The 19,829-nt window shown below is 42.4% G+C and overlaps 1 protein-coding gene across 7 annotated transcripts in view; it reads right to left on the reverse strand.

Annotated features, from left to right (window-relative positions):
- sif (still life) overlaps positions 1–19,829 on the reverse strand; it is a 100,630-nt gene that overhangs the window by 75,222 nt on the left and 5,579 nt on the right. For 4 of the 7 annotated variants that reach the window (XM_041775293.2, XM_041775292.2, XM_041775294.2 and 1 more), the window contains exons 5-12: positions 19,629–19,787; positions 19,269–19,570; positions 18,573–18,934; positions 17,797–18,260; positions 16,803–16,859; positions 16,401–16,569; positions 16,089–16,337; positions 15,741–15,870 (exon numbers count right to left, since the gene is read on the reverse strand). In XM_041775293.2, the coding sequence (XP_041631227.1) occupies positions 15,741–15,870; positions 16,089–16,337; positions 16,401–16,569; positions 16,803–16,859; positions 17,797–18,260; positions 18,573–18,934; positions 19,269–19,570; positions 19,629–19,787 (1,892 nt within the window). The remainder of the gene's footprint in view (positions 1–15,740; positions 15,871–16,088; positions 16,338–16,400; positions 16,570–16,802; positions 16,860–17,796; positions 18,261–18,572; positions 18,935–19,268; positions 19,571–19,628; positions 19,788–19,829) is intronic. The other 3 variants (XM_041775296.2, XM_041775295.2, XM_070284851.1) reach the window with 1 other exon arrangement.

Genomic DNA, 19,829 nt, shown 5'->3' on the forward strand with positions numbered 1-19,829 from the left:
ATTTGTTTAAATCTCTGAGAAGGAGATTTTTTAGTACATTTCAATTATTGCAACTGGAATTATTTTTAAAGCCAGTTTTACAGATTTTTGTAAAACTTAATGCTTTCTTAAGTTCTTAATTAATCATTTAAAATACCTTTAAAGTATGGAATGGCATTCTTTAATTTATCCCTCTCATAAAATCATTTTGTAAACCCATTAAAATCTACTTAATTTCTCACAGTGTCCTGGCTCCTGATGCCGCTCCAGCAGGCTGCTCCCGGTGCTGTGTGCACTCAGGATTTGGCTCTGGGGCGTATTAAAGCTTTTACAAATCGTAAGCATAATTTATTTTCCTACAACTTGGAGGAGCGGCGACGCTCGAGGAGACATTGTTGGTTCCATTGTTATTCTCTCGGGGGAAGGAAGGAGGAGGGATAATAATGAAATGACCAAGTTTTTGGATTAATTTGTAGCCGCTTTGTCGCCATAATCATCTCTCTCTCTCTTCCATTCTGTGTGTGTGCATTTTGCAGTTGATTGAATGGGATGTGGAATGTGTGTCCAAATATTAGATTATCACGAGGTAAACTTAATTACGTTTATTATCATAGTTGGCAAGTTAATTATGTGTGCCTTGTGGGCTGTATTTTTCGCCAACACTGTTGCTAGAGTCATAAATCCAGACAGGCGTTAAATCTGCGCCTCAAATAGCCCCATAAAGTCAACACCTCAAAACTCAAATGTCGCCCAGCGCACAAAACAACACAACAGAGCTTAGCAGAGTAGGGCCTACAGCCTCTCGGCTGGGTTGTACTACATAGGCAATCACAGTGGCGGCACAAATGCTTAAACACGCTCAAATAAGTCACATGGCGGGCCACGCCCACACACAAACGCAAAAGCGAACGCAAACATACACACATACACATACCAATACAGACATAGACACGAACGAATCGTTAAATATAACGCATACGCAGCGTTGGCTGTAGCAGAAGTAGCAGTGGCAATGCCATAAGAAAATAGCTCGAAATATGTTAATAATGAGATGTGAGCGAGTACTGACTGCTAAATATTATACAAATACCCATATATAAAATATATATGAATATATATGTGAATGTAGTTGTGCAAAAAGGAAAGCACTGGCACACACGCAGTGTAAAGTCTTGCAAATCTACATAAACTCGGTCAAGGACACTGCAGCTGATGCTGAAGCGCTGAAACGGAATCCGAGGATGGGGATGGGGATGGGGATGCAGAAGAGGATGTAGCTGGGTAGTGGGGACTGCGGCACAGCCACCCAAATTGCCTTTAAATATAATTATTTTCCTTTTATGCGACGTCAGTGACAGGACTGAAGGATTGCCGCTCTGCCAGCGACATTTAAATTTAGACCAAACGAACGCACTCACACAACGGCATCCATTTCGCTTGCAGATACGCTGCCAGATAAGAAAAGTCACTTTTATGACGTCAGTAAACCATTTTAGGCCGTATTCCTTGCTTCATTTTTTTTTCTTTTTTTTTGTTTCCCTCTTTTCCGAGCGCGCGCAAATGGCAGAAACAACAGCAACACAAGACCGAGGTTGGAGGACGGCTTGGAACTACAATAACAGAGCGCACGAAGGACCTTCTCTTTTAGTTGGAGCAAAGAGCAGACTCGGAAAAGCTTCTGCTCTCTCGCTCTGACTCGCTCTCTCTGTCTGTCTCTCATTTCGGCCATTACCATAAAATCAAATCACAACAATAACCATAACCATATAGCAAAGATTTAATAACTGTGATTGGGATTTGAAAAATGAATTTTCTTTCTCTGGTTTCACTCGTCCTGCCGCTGCTGTAGGTGAGATTATTTAATGGCTTTCCCCATTTTATCCAACGCATTTGGCATTGAATTTCCCAGCTCTTGTGTAAATGTAATTGAACTTTCCATGATTTGTTTTGGCAAACAAAAAATATTGAAATTGTTTTTTTTGGTAACAGCTCAAATGATTTGGAAAATGATAACCCAAAGGAGGGCCATCCCTCCGACAGGATTTCCATTAAATTTTGAGTGACTTGGGCGCGGACACACTCCTCTGCTATTTCCAATCAAATTCAGTTACCGCAGGAAATCTGCATTTGAACATTTTTATAATTTCCGGTCTTAGGTTCTGTCGTTTGTTGCTTAATTTCCGTCACCTGCCGGCCCCACATAAACAAGTCAGGTTGCTTTTTGAGTGCAGAGAAACAAATTGATATCTGTTTTAATCTATACATAAATTTATGGGTTAATTATTTAAGTATTTCTTTAAAAACTATACTAGTTTAAAGTACTGCTGAATTTTTTTACATTTTTAATACAAGCTGAAAATGTAAAATAAGTATTTTGATATTTTTCAAGAAAGTTCTTAAGCTGTCACTCATTTGATAATTTATTAAATTGGTAAACAAATACTAATCAGAACCTCTATAATTTTTTAAGAATTTTCTTCCAGTGCATTTGGACTCTCCCTTCGATTTCTCACACCTTCCATAATTATCAAACTGTTGACATTGCCGCTTCAATTTGGTTTTATGTCAGTTCATTTTGTTTACTTGATGCGCTGCTCAAATTTGTTAGCCGCCCTCGTCCTCGCACGTTGTTTTTCTTCTTTTTTTGTTGTTCAGCTTTGTGTTTTTTTTGCTTTTTTTTGGACCCGAACTCGGACTCTCTGTTTCTAGGCCAAAGCTCTATCAAAAATCCAGCCAGAGCCAGGAGCAGCCAGCTCCCCGGCCGCTGTGGAAAAGCTTCCTTGCGGCTGTTGGCGGCATTAAATACAGCCGACAACCGACAGCCGACAGGCGAGCGACCGACACACAGATTCTGACTCTGAAGTCTGGACGGGCGAAGTGTTTTGAAATCCAATTACCAGCGCAAATTTAATTTGTTGCTGCACTCGAGGAAAAAGTTACCAACACCGCCGCGCTGATAGCCTATGAAAATTGTTTAGCTGCAATAAAGCTATGTCGGCAGGGGGGGAATAAGGGACCCTCTGGATGGCTATCAGTGCCGCCGACTCTGGATTTTCCGGCTGAACTGTAGGGCGGCATCATCAAGTGGTCACCAGATAGAGAGGGAAAGACAGACACAGAGAGAGAGAAAGCTAGAGAGTAACCGAGCAGGGCTGGAAAAAGTTTAATTTGAAAAAGGTTTTCAGGTTTTCTCGTTTTCGTTGTACTTTTGTTTTGTTTGGTTTTTGTTTTGTTTCTCGCTCTGCTCTCCCCCTTGGCTGGCTTTTTATTTTTATTAATTTTGTTGGAGGTGTTGAATTATGAGCAAAGTTCATGAGCCTGGGCCGGGGCTGGTAACAATTTATAAGCCAAATAAAGCCATGTTATGGCCGGAGGCGGTTTTGAGTAGCGTCGCGTCGCTTCGCGGAGATGGGTTAAATTCCCAGTGGCAACTCGGGGCGCCGGGTCTCTGCCTTAACCCCAGCTAATTGCCTAGAAATTGCCAGCCGGAATGATGGTGCAAAAGCAGAAATCACAAAATATGACTGGCAACAATTTGGTTAAAATTTCCCTTTTATACACGCGGCCATTATTCCGCCATCTATGTATTTCATTTTTTTTCTTGGTCTTTTCCCCCGCTTTGATTAACCTTTTTAATGCTCTTTGGCTGCGGCTGGGTCGCTGCTCTTCATTTCGCATGCAATATTCATAAAAAGGTCGCAATTTCATTTCGATAAATTCTTCGAGGGCTCAACTAGGCAACTTGGCATCCGCCGCATCCCATTTACCATTTACCGAGTCCCATTCTCGGTCTGAGCTCTAGTCCCTCGGCCAGTCTCAGTCTCAGTCTTATTCTGGGTCCATTTCCATTTCCCTGGCCCCAACAATATGCTTCTTTTTTATTGTTGTCGATTATTGTTGAGTTTGCCAGCATTGTTATTTCGTATTTGAACTATGCCTGGACTCTGTTAGTTTTCCACTTCTTTTCTGGCCGCATCCAGAAAGGCATTTCACACTGAGCGAAATGGCGGCTTACTGATTGATTGGATTTATATTTGCCATTTAGATATATATATTTATATATGGGATACATTTTCGCCAAGTGCTGGCTGCCAGCGGCTCTCCAGCTGCTGCCATCTAATTGTTGGCAATGCGAAAACTGAGAACTTGTCTATGAAACTGAAGCTGGAGGCTGTTACTTCGGCTCCCCGCCTCGGCAGGCAAATAACAATTGCTCTCCACTGACAGGCCTTCTGGCCAGGATTCGCCAGGCAGCATCCCCATGCTGATGATGATTCCCTGCCGCGTTTTGACCAGCACGAAATGCCTCGTGCAACTTGAAACTGGAGTGAAAGGGTCTAGGGGGAGGGGACGAAGAGGAGCTAGGGGGACGACAGAGGCGTGACTGCTGGCCACTGCACAATGGGCCCATAATTTCAGAGGGAGACAGGCATTGGAGAGAAGGAGCTGCTGCTGATGCTGTGGCACAAACCGAATGCGAAACCGAATAGGAATCTGAATCCGAGACTGGACGCTTAAGCACAATGCCCCACTAAATTACAGTTAATGTTTATTTCTTTTGCCACCCCGTCGCCTGGCCTGCTTTAGTCCTTTGCCTCTTTCTACACCCTAGAATCCTTTACAGAGAAACCAAAAAGGAGACTTTCAAGCTGTTCATGAAATAAGGTCCTTAAAGGTGCTTATGTTTCTTTTGCCAAAAGCGGAAGCAAGGACTTAATTATTATGAATAATTTCATTATAAAATAAAGCCCATTTAAAACCTTTTTAATGATAAGGGTTTTCAGTTTAGTTTTCGATTTTTTCCCCCAGTGCAGAGTTCCGCTTCAAGAGGAGAATTGTCGACGACTCTCCTTGGCTTTGTTTACATTTCTAATCTCTGGGCGGCCAGTGGCAGTTCGACTCCCATGAAAACCCCTTGGCGGATCCCCTTCTTGACTGGTTGCTAGTTACTGCATTTCGATTGTATCTTTGACTGCTGTGGGTTTCCCCCCTTCTTGACTACGTCCATGTCCTGGCCTGCCTTGGTTTTAGTTTTGTCTTTGTTTTATATTCTTTTTGCGTCTTCCTCTTTGGCTGTGGACAATGGTTTATTGAGTTATGGCTTGCATGCGGATATCCGCCTCTCTCACAAACACATTCACACACAGAGATATAGGATATAGAATCTCCTGCAAAGCACACTCGCACACACGCAAACATAGGGCTGTGGCACATTTATATAACTTTGTTATTGGCTCCACATTGAGGTGTCGGCGGGGCAGAGTTTTCCCTTGGCCGTTTCACTGCCTGCTGAGATTGCCAGCTATAAATTAGCAACATTTTCATGTTTGCTCATAAAATGTATACAATTTTCCTTTTGTACTAGTTTTGCGCTCTATAAATTTATCGTTTACTTACCACCAACGGCATGGACAAGGGAACAAGGAGTGTAAATGAAGAGTATTGGCTTACCTGCAATGGCAAAAATTAAAAGAAGAAATTGAGAATTGTTAGTGTTTGCATATAAATATTGATATCAATAATTTAGGTGAAAAGTCATACACAAAAGGAATACACACGCTCACAGACACAATCACGCACACAATGTATTCACATCCTTTGCCAATATTCAATGCGGATAAATTGCATTTTGATGTTGCCCATAAAGTTATGCAAATTGCATTTTCTGGGGCGACAATTGGCGCAGTTTTTAGCAGCACCAAAAAGTAGGCAACTCTTAATTGGCCGATCCTTATAGCCAGGATAATTTGCATATGGAGGGAGGGATATAAGGAATCGAGAAAACAAAATGGGAATACATTTTTTGTTGAGAAAATTAGACTTCATGTAACTTTGTTTCCTTGTACTTGATTTAAATTGTTAGAAATTACTTAACTTAATAAGAATAAAATAACATTTAACTTTTAGGATTAAGCTTAAAATTATATTTTTTAATATAAATGAAATAATAAGTTGTATTTTAAATATTGAAAAATAAGTTTACTGGCAGGTTTTCTTAGAGAAAATCCTAAATAGACTAAAAAACTAATCTGCTGGTAAGTGATTTACATTTAAATCAACTTGAAACTGATTAACATTTAAACCCTCACTATTTTCTTCCCAAGTTTCTTACAAAATCTCCGACACAAAATTAATTAAAAATGTAGCAAGCCAAATTACAAGTCGAGTTTATTAATTGAGGGTTATTACAGTTTAAATGTTCAGCACCATTAAGACCCATATATCTTTTTGGTTTCGTTTTTTTCATATTTTTCCTTTTTCTTGCCTTCACAAAATTAGCCATTAAATATTTTCCATAGTTTTTATTTGAGTTTTCCTCCAGCAATCTCGTGCTCTTCGCGCGCTTTCCTCATTAAGAACTTTTCAGGGTACAACTCAATCTGGGGCATTTCAATTTCAACTTAATTTCTCAACTTAAGGACCTAATCTGCCGCTGTCATTGTCCTTAATTGTTGACCGGCGACAATAACAGCAAAGCTAAATGGAATTCAAGTTTTAGGCCCCTCTTCTTTGAGATTTGTGACGGGGACGCGGCCAATTTAGTTGATGGCTTCATTCCCCCTGGGCTGTCTCACCACCACCACCCCACCAACCCGGCCATAAACACCTCAAAGGATATTCGCCATATTCCCTCAAAAAGGACCGACCCATCCCCCTTCCGCCACTTAAAGGCTGAGCACGGGAAAACATCGCTTTATAAAAGATGCAAATATGTAGTTGTAACATTTAATTATATTCATATCTTTAGCCCCATTGCCGGCCAGGTAATCTGAGCGGGGAGCGGGAACGGGGAAACGGAAGCGGAAATGACGATGGGATGGGTCATGGGATGGGGCGTGGCATTTCTGCGAACTGTGCGAAAAGCGCACAAAATGCTGAACACATGCCAATTACGGGTAGCAAACGGGCAAGGGGGGGAAAGAGCTGTAGAGGTGCCAAAATGAGGCCTGAGAAACTGCTGCCGCTGTCGAAGCTGTCGAGGTGAAGAAGGTCGCATTTCCAGCTTCTGTCCTTCTGCCCTTCTACCGGCTTTCACCCTTCTGCTGACACCTGCTCAGGTGCACAAGGCAAAACTGTTGTCTACTTAAGGTATTTGTTCCTTTTGATACAATTAATATTATCCTGTTTAAGTTTATTAAAAAAGGTAGCCGTTTGTAAGAATTTTAGGGACATTTAAGGACTAGTTTTCCAAGGTTTTAATGTGGAAAATAATACCTAAATTTCTTTGAGTGTGTGCCAGGTGAGTTGTGAGGTGCTGAGCAGTTGTGGGATGGCGGCTTAAAATGCGCGAATGCCGAAACGACATTTACATGTTACACACAAAGAAATGCGTGCGGGGGGATGTCAAAGGGGATAGGGTAAAGGGCCCGCGTGTGCGCTCATGTGTTGCCATACACCACCCATAACCCACAGCCAACAACCCACACACACACACACATACACACACTTATCCCGGTCGGTAGTTGTGCGTTTTTTGCACATTTTATTATTTTTTATGACTGCGCGAGTATAATCTTTTGACATGGAGGCAAACGCAAACGCAAACGAAACGAGAAAGAAAACGTAACGGAACGACATCGTTTGCCATTTCAGGACCTGTTCCCCAGCAGGAAGGAAGAAATCAAGAGGCGAACGGAGGCGAAAACCTGCCGAAACAAGCCAAATGGCAGCCAGGAAGCGGCTTTTTATTCGGTTAACTTGATTTGCACTTGAGAGAGAGAGCCATGTGTGTGTGTGCGTGCAAAAGTGCTATTTCCTCCTGCCCAATTTCAGGACTCTTCCTGACAACCCCCTCTTCCCCTTCGTCTGCTCATTGATGTTTCTTTTTAACCTGCCTTCCCAAGATATCATCTTACGTGGTTTTAATTTCTTTCTCCGAATTTCTCATTTTTATTTTATATGTATTTCTCGATTAAAGTGCTGAAATGAAAAATCTTCCCCTTCACGATTTCCTTTCCCGCGTCATTGGTTTTCGTTTAAGTCAAGTCTTGGTATAAGGGCTTTTTCACAGAAATCTCAAACATGACAAGCTGAAAACACTGTAAATGCTATAAAGAGATATGAATTAATCAATTTTCTTTGATGGGAAATTGAGAGTAGACTAGTTGAAGCTTCATCTTAGTTATTGCACCAAGTCTGACTTATAGCATTATTCTTTAAACAGTGAGTGCATAAATGTCCTTTGGATATACCGCGTTATAAATTTTTCAGAAATTTGCAAACGGCCAAAGAAGAAAAGCGGCTGAGTTGTACTTCCAACTCCTTTTGAAGGATGTGCAAAGTTTACTTTTTTCTGCACTCGGATGCTTTTTCTTTCATTTGCCGGGCTTGAAACTTCTCGGGCGTACTTAAGGCGAGAGGACTGTGAGTGGAAAGTTGTGTAAGTGTTTTTAAATCCCTTTCAGAGGCGCCCGGGCTTCGAGTGCATCTCATGGAGTCGTTGAGAGACCCTAAATTATACCCAAGTAGCCGGAGACAACCAGGTATCCATGCATCCAGATATCCTGGTATCCATGTATCCAGGTATCCAATATCCCGGTAGCCAAGGGCAATTAATGAGCACCTCTCTGCGGGCCGGCAAAGGGGGTGACTTAAAGGAATCCATTTATTATTTCGGGTTGGCTCGGGAAAATGCGCTTAAACATCATAAGCCTGCAACGGCCGGGCATTGGGATGCTCTCTGATCAGCTTTTGGCCACCGCAAAACGGATATAAAGGGACCACTCCCTCGGACTGCGGACTATGGACATTCGACATTCGGAATTCGGCACTCGGCACTTGGCCATGTGTTACTCGAACACACCCACATGCGGCCGCAGCAGCCAAAAGAATTATCGAAAAATGAAAATGAATTCAAGGCAGCTCCCATTTTCCTCCCCCCCATTGGATTTTCTGGGTTAAACCAAAAAACCCAAGCCCTTACTCGTACTTTGGACAAGTTTTGGCTCAAGGCTTTTAGCATTTCATAATGTCATTTGGCAGAGAAGATGGCAGGAAAAAAGGATGAAATTAAACTGAACAGACGCGAGCTGCAGTTTATATCCACACTTCATGACAGATATGACATATAGTGTGTGGCCAAGGATTCGCTTTGTCATTCCTGTTATCTTCTCATGGTATTGTTATCGAAAGCCAAAGAAAAATGGAAAAATTTTTAAGTTTTAAATTTACAAAAAATGAGCTGTGAAAAATTTTATTACATGTTTTTATTAAAGGTAATTATTGTTTAATTTAATGTATAAAAAGTACACAGCTCGAAGGGCCAAAATAAAAAGAAGTGAAATATTTTGAAATCCCTAAAAAAAAAAGGTCTAACAGTATGAAATGTAATTTTTAAGTTATTAAATTGAATCTAATATTAGAATTTCTTACAATTATACATTTAATAACATAGTTATAGATATCGAAGTATTTATGAAAATTACCAACGTTTAAAATCACTCCAAAAACAGACTCTAAATATTTTCAATTGCTCTTATACAACCTTTATAAATATATCCCATCCACGTATTACATCCAATCCAATATCGGCGTAAATAGGAATATATAAAAAAGGATCTCATATGTGCGTGAGTGCAAACTTTAGCTGACAGCTCACTCTCTCTCTCTCTCTCTGGCTTTCACTAGCTAAAGAAGAGCTTCTGTCCAACTATTTAAGAGAAAAAAAAAAAAAAACCAGCAGAAGAGGATGGAACTTAGTTCCAAACTTTGCACCAGAAATATGTACGTGGCAAAAACTAAAAAAAAAACCCCGTCTAGATGAAGAAATGAGGAAAAAACTCAGTTCGTTGGTCAGCGGCAAATAAGAAAACTGTTATTTTTGTGTCAAATACTTTGGCCAACTGTCCACGTCCAACTTTCGCTGACAGCAGCAGAAGAATACTAGCTGCCGCCCCCGCACCTCACCTTCTCTTTAATTCAGTACCCCCTTCAGGGCCTCCTGCCACGTCCTTCCCCTTCCGCCCTAATGCACTCGCTGCAAATTAATATTGCAGTTTTTCGCCGCCTTCCTTCTGCCCCTCCATTTTTTTTTTTCGTCTTTGCCATAGTTTGAAGATGCGAAACTTTTTCCCCGAGAAGCTTGTAATACAAAAATTAGTTTCTTCACTTATTGAAATGTCAATGGAATGTCAAGCGTGCTGGGGGAATAGGAGAAGGAGAGGGGAGTGAAAGGGGTTTGGAGGTTGCGTCTTCAGCCAAATTGTAATTTCCACGTTTGAACATCTCTGTTTCTTGGTTGCACTCAGCAAAAAGGGTAGAAATTCTAGGAGAATATTTATAAATTCTTTTTAATTTCGGAAATGGGGTAGATTTATGGGATTGTTTTAAAGAAATAAAAGACAGCATCAAAGATCTAAGCAAACAAATATAATATAATTGAAACTCTAGGCAGTATTTTGTAGGTATTTCTTAAGCCTTTTTGATATTATTACCTAAAAGGTTGACTTGTTTCCTATTTTTTAAGATTTTTAAAGGGTTTTAGGCATTATTTCCCTTTATTTTAGAAATAATAAACCAAAGATAAAGAACGACAAATTTCTCAATTTTTATGTTGAATTTTCCATAGTGTGAGCCCTTTTTTCCAAGTAACTTTTCCCCGCTCTTCTTTATCCTTTGGCCTGCTCTGCTCTACGTCAATTTGCTTGAAATGCTCTGTGCCAAATGATTTAGCGTTGCACGGGGAATCCCCCGCTGCCTCCTCCTTTGCACTCTCACACACACAAACACACACCTGAGGGGAATGGGGAGGGGGGCTGTAAAAAGTTTTTAGCTTTTGTTTTTTTGCGTGGCATGGCCTCAGCTGTTTGGCAGCGCACTCATCAATTTGCCCTAATGATATCAGCGGGTGGAAATGTGCCAACGGTGGGTGGGAGGTGGAGCAGCGACACGAAAAAAGGTGCGAAAATGAAAATTAAACAAAATTAAAAAGGGAATTCCCCGAGCAGTCATCTCCGATAAGAAGGCAAAGCTAATGAGCAGAGAGAGAGCGAGAATGCGGGCTGAATCCTAAACCGGCCAAAGTGGCTTATGTGTTTACACAGTGTTTTTTTTTTGTGTTTCCCTTTCTAAATCTCCCTCGCAGGTCCTTTTTTCGATAGCTGTTCTTAGCCTAATGAATGTCATCCTCTTTTGCTTCCTTCCTTTTTTCAGGCTTTCCTTTGGGCAGCTCCCTTCGGTTATCAGTCAGAAAAACCACAAAGTCGCATAAATTAATGTCTTGCCACGCATTTAAAATGTGTTCAATTTGGTGTTGCTTCATGGGGGGTAATTAATCAATTTGATTGATCATTTCGATATCCGCGAGCTGCCCGGGGACTCGTCCGTTTCCGGTCCCTCTCCACCCCTCCAGGATAAATGCAAATAAAGCGAATGTCAATATTGTTAATATTTAAGTACTTTAAATTATGCAAGCTCATTAAGCCAATCGAGCTGAATGCCAAATGCAAAAGTTGTAATCAATACCCGTTGCTGGCAGCTCCCCCAAAACTTTATCATTCAATTCAACCCGAAAAAAAAATTGTAAAAAAAAGAAGCTAAAGGGGGAAATGGATTGAAAAAAGTTGTGCCTGCCAAAGTGTCATAAAAAGTTGGTGAAAAATTGTTGAATGCACACAATGAGCTGACAGTTTAGTCAAATTATATTATCAGCAGAAAAACTATTTTCGACTGAATGGACAAACTGAAGGACCAAACCAGACCATACCAGTCCAGGACCAAGCCAAACCAGTGGAAAAATGCCTCGAAAAGCAATCATCTCGTGGCCGTTGCCTGCTCAATATTTCAGCTGGTAATGATGACACTGGCCATCATGTCATTGATGAAGTGGGCACACGCAAATTGTATCAAAAATGCACAATTAAAAGGGGAAAGAGGGGCAGCCGGAGCCGAGGCGAATCCTCTTGAAAATTCATCAACTGGCACGAACACTCCGGCCCCCCCCCCCACCAGTGAACAAGGATCTCCCATTACAGGGGCTCAAAAGGAGCTTAACAGTGGCGGCGGCATCGGTAGCGACCCCCGCACCACATCCTGTGGACAGCGCAAAGCTTTTAAGTCCCCCTCAAAGGACGCAGCCAGCATCCTGCTTTTCCCCCGTTCCCGTTCCCTGCTCTCGGTCCTCGGTCACTTAACAGCAGAGCTTTCACGAAGCTTTCAGCGGCATGTTAAGGCTCTGGCAGCAGGCAGCCGATTTACATTATTCAAACATAGCCCAGCACTTTTAGCCCTGTTTGCTCAGCACCCCCGATACAGTAGAGCCTGGCTAACACATAAACGTGCCTCGCAGCTAAGGCAGGACTAATGGCCAGGGCTTCCGCCGGCTTAGCATTCGAAATTCGATTCAATGGGGAATAGTAGTAGGGAATAGTAAACCTTTTTGGCACAGCCAACTCTTTCCACGACCACATTTCCATACAATTTATCTAATGGCTTCATCATTACCATTATCATCATCGTTATTTATCAATGGGGCAGCCATAGAAAGACCACACCACACCACACACACTCTCAACAACCAAGCCGGCGGCCACAAACACTCACACGCCACACATTTGTAGTGCAAAACTTGCGACTGGGCTTATCAAAACATAACACACAAGCACACACTTGCATTATACACACACACACACACACACACGTGACGGCAACGAAGAAAACGTGGCTTCAGCGCTTAATCGCATTTGGAATTGACCACTTTTTGCTCTATTTTCCATCTTGGCCACAGTTCTTTGTGCTTAGTTTTTTGTGCGTGTGTTTGTGTGTCGATACTACCAATAGTGTCGGTGTCGGCTACCGGGCCTAATTGTTTGGGCCTGAACAGAGCTGCATTAGGCTGAGATTTGTGCTCACATCACGCATACGCCACAATATTACGCATACGCACTGTGTGCCGTGTGCGTGTGCGTCAGTGTTTGCGGCTGGTTTTATTTTTAATTGCCACCAAAGTATCATGTGAAAACAAATGAGCTGCTGGGGTTTTCATTTTGGGGAAAAGCGAGCTGCTTGAGCTGGTCTTAGGGGAGATTAACAAAATGCTTAATCGCAGCTTGACACACAGGCACATAAAACACTCGGTCACACACACACACACATACACTCTTTATTGACATTTACTTGCTTAACGTGCTTGTAGCTCGGCTCCTTCTTTTATTGTTATTATTATTGTCGCGTTGAGTTTGTTGCTGATGCTGCTGCTATTGTTGTTGCCTTAGGAGGCTTCTGCTTCGGCTGCTGCTGCTGGCTGCTTTTCGCTTGCCTGTCTTTCACGTTCTACAAAATTGCAATAAAGCGAATTTTTCCTCACGTTGCATACTTTCGAGCGGAGCACATCCACACACACGCTTTTGCGAGAGAATTTTTGCAGTTACTGCGGGCTCACTTTGCTCGCTGAATTTTAAAACAATTTTTTATACACAATTTTCCATCGCTTCGGCGGCGGCGGCGGCGGCGGCTGTGACAGGCAGCACTCCGCTTCGAGTCCGCAACTTTATTTATTGCAATATTTTCGTTAGTTGCAAATCTGGCACGCGCACCCACACACATGCACGTCGCTCGTACACACACACACACCCATCCATACACATCAACAACACCACACCGAATTTCGGTTGATTATAAAACGACAGAGCAAAAGTTAGCGCAGCGCCAGCAAAACAGCAAAACAGCAGCGGAGCAGAGCAGCAATGACAGCGGAAAATGCGGAGTGGAGCGTACGGCGGCTGGGAAATTGCCGAGGAAAGCCGAGAAAATTAGAGAATACCATGCGAAAGCGGACGAGTCTGACGAAGAGAAGCTTTCGCTGTAGCAGTGCCAGTGCTGCTGGAAGGGCAGCTGGAAGGCCGCCAAGAGCGAGCAGCCAGAGCGCATGCGCCGCTGCAAAAAAGCTGGAAAAGGCCATCTGGCGGAGAGAGGGAATTTACATTCAGAGAGAGAGAGAGAGCTAAAGCCAAAGAGAGCCACAACCAGAGAGAGTCTGTAACCAGCGTCTGAAGCCGGGACTTGCTTTCTTCTGCTCTCCCATTTGTGTGTCAGTGTAACGATGGAAATCGCTCATCCGCCTCCGCGCACATCCCCCAAGCCAAGACCAATGATGCAAGGCACCCGGGCCGGGGCAGCGGGAATAGGAGTAAAGTTGCAGGGCTCATTAGTGTCAAGGCGACATATAAATTTGGCACTAACTAGACAAATTTCTCGAGTGGCCAATTAATATGCAAGTGCCACGCCCACGCCAGAGGAGGAGGCGTCATCTAGCGGAAAGCTCTATCATCGTCATCGTCATCTTCATCATCATCATCATAGTCGTAGTCATCAGTGGCAATGCCATCTATCATCATCCCGGGGAGTTGCGGGAGAAAGTCCTTACATCTCTATGCTCGCTCTCGCTTTGCTCTTAGGTGTTCGAGTGTGTCTGTGTGTGTGTGTGTGTATGGCAGTTTGTTTTTAATCAACGTAAACTGGGTCAGCTTTGGGGCTGCAACTAAAAATATCATTTATGCTGCAGTTGACTTTCCCTTCTCATATCGGGGGCTTTGAATAAGCAAATACATATATAAGAGGCATATATTTATGTGTACACCGTGTGTCCCTCTATAAATATATATATATTTAAATATATAGGTGTAGTGTGTGTGTGTCATCAAAGAAGCCTGCTCAACTAACAGCGGCTTGAGCGTAACATTTAAAAGGTAGAGGAGTTGCGGCTGTTACTGTTACAGCTACTGTTGCCACTGTTGACCCAGTTGGGTCTCTATAAATAGCACAGGGGTCAGAGGGCACGGAGCAGGGAGAACACGGAGATGTAGAGGATGTGGCAGTGGTACCCGCCCACAAACGAGAATTTGAATTTGGATGCGAGCAAAGCAATTGATGTCGGATGCTGGCTTATGACGGATGCCGAACATTCGGCTAAAGAAATTGCATTTTCAGTAGAAAAGAAGGGAAACACGGTGAGTGGGGGGGAAATTACATATTGCAGAAGAGTCCATTTTGACTGAGCACTGAGGAATGTGGAAGTTTACCCAAAAGTGAGTAATGTAATATTTATGTGGGAGAGGCCAGCAGCAGGGGATTACAATTTTTCTTTTCTAGCTATCAAATATTTATAAGACATAACTCATTTTAAGTTTTATTTGACATTTTCTTCAGGTGAAGAAAGGGTTACTCAAGGTTTAAGATAAATTCTAAGAATTTAAATTGTAAAATACAAAATAAGATATTTTTAAAATGGAATTTGGATAAAGATGCACATATATTGAATAGTAAAATAATATTATTAACCAATTTGCAAATATGAAAAAATACCTGGCATTGTCATATACAAAATATATTTTACTAGAATTTTAATCTTTGAGTTAAAATGGAATTATTTCAATAGGTTTTGAAAAGTATTTCTAAATTGTATTTAAAATAAATCTAAAATTTCTAAGTAAAATAAAATCATGAAAGTTTATCAGAAAATATATGCAGGTTATTATATATCCTTTAAAAATTATGTTTAGACAAGCAATCATGGTAATATTATTTGAGTTTTCAGTAGAAAATTGTACATATCATTTAGCTTATAAAAACGAAATACAAAAAAAAAAGGCACCGTCTAAATTTAAATAAAATTCCTTTCATTTATCGCTTAAGGATACACATAATAAATCATGAATAAAGTAGGATCCTTTTCAATCAACTCTTCCTTTTTCACAAAATCCAATTACATACATACATTAAGTATTAAAATTATTAAAAAATAGCCTTCATCGAAGGACACTCACCTCTGATGAAGTCAAATAGCACATCCTCGAATCAGTGCTCTCAATGGAAGCCTGTTGAACAATTCCGTAGCGTGACTCGCGATCACTTAAATACTCCGATCGCAAACTATCTTGACGAATGAATTCGGCGCTGAAAAAGAAATAATTAAGGTTAGAAAATAAACAAATAATTGTAAGCTTCAAAAATTTTAACAGAACATTTGAATTCCTTGAAATTTAGTGAACAAATTGTTATTTTAATTCATAAATTTAATTTATTAATACATTTTAATTGTTGACCTACTCTTTGATACTTTTAAAATTAAATTTACATTTCTTTTTCAATTCATAAACATTACTAATACGCACCGTTGCTCTAGTGAATCGGCACGTGCGCTCTTGTAGCCCGAATCATTAAGGCTGCTATCCTGCCGCAAGGATGGCAACGAGTCCCAGGGCGATCGCTTGTGCCCGGAACCAGGAACCTGCTGGGCCATCATGCCGTGACCCGAACCGGAGCCAATGGTTGAGCTGCCGGAACGCCAGCCATCCGAGTGACGGAACCACTGGGCCCGGGCCGATTCGCCAATGCAAGAGGCGCAACGCGAATTGGAGAAACTAACAAGAGATTGAGGGAAATTAACTAATAGTTCCCTTGAAATGTTATTAATAACTATTTACCTGGCATTATGATCCGATAAATAGCCACGATCGCGTTCGCGTTCCCTTTCCCGTATCAACTCGTTGCGATCGCTGTAGTAACCATCGCGATCGCGATCCCTTTCCTTGTCCCTAATTGTGGACAATGGTCGATGTGGTGGCAATGGCAACGTGGAAGATTTTGAATTGGCTAGGAAAAGGATATACCAAAAAGTTTTAAGATTAGTTTCACACATAAATAAATTCCATCCTAATTGAAGGCATTCCAAAAAGCTAAGACAGGCAGGCAATTTCATTCAATTCGCATCAAAGATCGAGATCGATATAGATGTCGATGCCGATGTTGAGTTCGAGATTGGGTGAGTATAAGCAGGATTATTGAATCTGGAAGAGATTGTGCGGACTTGGAATGGAACTACTTACGCCTACGAAGTGGATATGGGCTGCGCTGGTTCGATCCGGGTAGGCTTTCAGCGAATTCTGATGATGGTTGTTGAGTTTGGTTGAGATAATTGGTGTTGATTTAGTTGTTGGAGGTGTTGTTCATTTGTTGTTGGTTGTTGATTGGTTGGTTGTTGATTTAGTTGTTGATGTGTCGGTGGGCAATGGAGAGGAGAGTAATGGATAATGGAGCATTTTATGGCGTGACGTGGATAGCATTTAGGTATGTATTTTTTAAAGGTATATATTAGGTAGAAATATATATTTAAGTATTATGGCAACGTAAATTAGAGCAAAGAGTTAAGCAAATTAGTAATAAATTATTGGCATTGCATGTGTAAGTTAAGAAATTATTGTTACACACTTAGACTTCTTGAAAAGTAAATAGATAAGCGATGAAAACCTTTCATTTTCAATTGATTTCATACATTTAGACACCATATTAAGAGATTTTAAGTCCCCAGAAATTGTTTTAACTTAAACTTTTACGTATTTATATTGTTTCAGGAATAAAATAACACATTTAAAGCTCTCAGAAAGCTGCCTTTCTCTTTCCCCAAAAGCATTCTTTATTTTATTCCCATTCCCTAACCAATCCTCTTCAATTACAACATTCCTTTTCCGCTAAACATTCTCATTCTCCCATTTAATCAGATTATCAACCCATTCCCATTTGCAATGGCAATCCACCAATCCACCACCGAGGAAACACCTGACTTGATTAGGCCACTGACATGGGTTCGATTGACTGACTGACAGACAGGTTGATATACCAGTGGAACACAATGTTTCCCTCTTTTTTTCAAAGGGAATTTCGCTACCCCAAAAGCTAATTAAAAAAGAAATTCAATTAAGCGAAGCGGAAAAGAGGAAAACGAAACGCTCAGCTACAACAACAACGAGAGAACGGAAGTTAAATGAAAAGTTAACTAAAACATGGCCTAAACCAAAAGGGAGAACCTACTGAGCAACTCACCCAGATTCTCCATGCTCTGCGAGAGGAGCGCCTCGAAGGTGTGCAAGCTATACGACTCGGCGTCCATTCCCTTGGCCAGAGTGTTCCTCAGATGCATCTCGTACTCCAGGAGCAGCCGGGAAGTGGGGCTACCCGGAGTGGGGGTAACATTCGGAGCCTGCTGATGGTGATGCTGGGGATGATGCCGCGATGACCGCTGCGGCGGTCCCTGCTGTGGATGCTGCTGATGCTGGCCGTGCTGCTGATGCTGTTGCTGCTGCTGTTGCTGACCCGAGGACTGCTGCTGGCCGTAGGACTGATCCTGATCCGAATTGCCATTGCTTGAGCTTGGTGTGGTGGCGTAGCACTGGTTGTCAAACATTACATTGTCCGAGGGCGGCGAGCCCTCGATGCAGCTCCGTTCCCGCTCCAGCTCCAGGTAGAGATTACGCGGCGGATAGCCGCGTCCGATTTCATGGGAAGACCTGGGCGGAAGTGGGTTTAATTATTATAGAGCACAATTCTTAATTCTTTAAGAAAGTAATACATGTTTTCTGGAACCACTGAACGGAAATGAAAGCGGGATTTCAAATACGATTTCAACTTAATCTTTCAATGGTTTGCTTGTTTTTTAAAGGTAATTTTAAATATAATTATAATATTTAAAAAAATAAACAAAAACTGGATTATAAATTCAAATAAAATTCTTTTAAAGAACCAAATATTCGTAAAACAAAAAGAAAACCCGTTCAACGATTCACATCCCTTTAGTAAACACTAAACTCCCGTACACCCACCTCGAGCCGGAGAAGCGCGACGACTGACTGCTGGCCCGGCCCATCGTATTGTTGTTCATGAGGTGATGGCCACCGCCGCCTCCTCCCATGCCCCCGCCCATGCCCATGCCCATGCCCATGCCGTGCTGGTGCATGTGCGGCGGATGGCCCAGGGTCTGGGCCGCATTGGCGTTGTAGTAGTTATAACGCCGTCGGCCCATCTCGGGCGAGGTCACCGGCGACTCGGTGCTGGGCATCGGCTTCAGCATACGCTTCAGGGTGCTGGTGTCCACGTTCATGTCCTCGGTGCTCTTGGTCTTCCGCCGGGTATTGTTGTTGATTACATTATGCTGGTGCATGTCGTGCGAGTGCCCGTCGCGTGTCTGTGGAGGAGTAAGAGCGAAAATTGGCTACAGTTTGGTTTGGTTTGTTTTGGACATTGTGTGAGGATAGCTCGTTTGGCTTCCTCAAAATGATGAGGAGGTAATAGAGGGTCTAGAATTATGTTCACAGAATTTGCTTTCAAATGATTTCCAGCTGAAAATCTAATCTAACTGCCACACAAATGCCTTGTTAGAAGGTAAGTAGGGACTTTGGTATTCTTTTTACACAATGAGAAAAAGATGATTGAGAAGTTCAAGAATTTTACAATTACTATTTACTATACCAACTATTTCACTCTGTGTACATAATTCTCAAAATTCACTATAAACTAACCATATCATCGCCAAAATCCTTGTTGCGAGTGCCTGTACCCTTGGAAGAGGAGGTGCATGTGCCCACGCTCTGGTGCAAGCCACCGCCCGCCTGTGTGCCCTCGCTCTTGGATAGATCCATGTCCATTTGGCACGAGGCAGGGTCATCACTGCCCACCTGGGAGCCCACATGATTCTGGCCACACATGTCGGAGCCCACATTACCCACTCCAGTGACAATCACGCCAGGAGTGTTGGTGTTTACTCCAGCATTGCTTACATCCTGTCTATCCTGCTGGCTGCCCTTCATGCGGGGCAGGGTTTCTAGGGATTAAGGAGGAGAAGTTAACATAGATTCTCTTAGGGATCTTGCAGGTCTTACCGGCTCCCTGGGCTGTTCCTGGTCCACCGCTGGCCACGTTGTCGTAAAGCGAGGTGCTGCTCACGGCGCTGACCACCTTGCCGCCGCCCACCTGCTGCTGGCCATCGACATGGTCGCTGATCCTGTGCGAGCCGACATTTCGCGGCAAAGTGGATGAACCTGCAACGAGGATGGCGGTGAGTTTTGATGGGTGGGGATGCG

The sequence above is a fragment of the Drosophila kikkawai genome, chromosome 3L, assembly GCF_030179895.1.
Source record: "Drosophila kikkawai strain 14028-0561.14 chromosome 3L, DkikHiC1v2, whole genome shotgun sequence".
Taxonomy (NCBI): Eukaryota; Metazoa; Arthropoda; class Insecta; order Diptera; family Drosophilidae; genus Drosophila; species Drosophila kikkawai.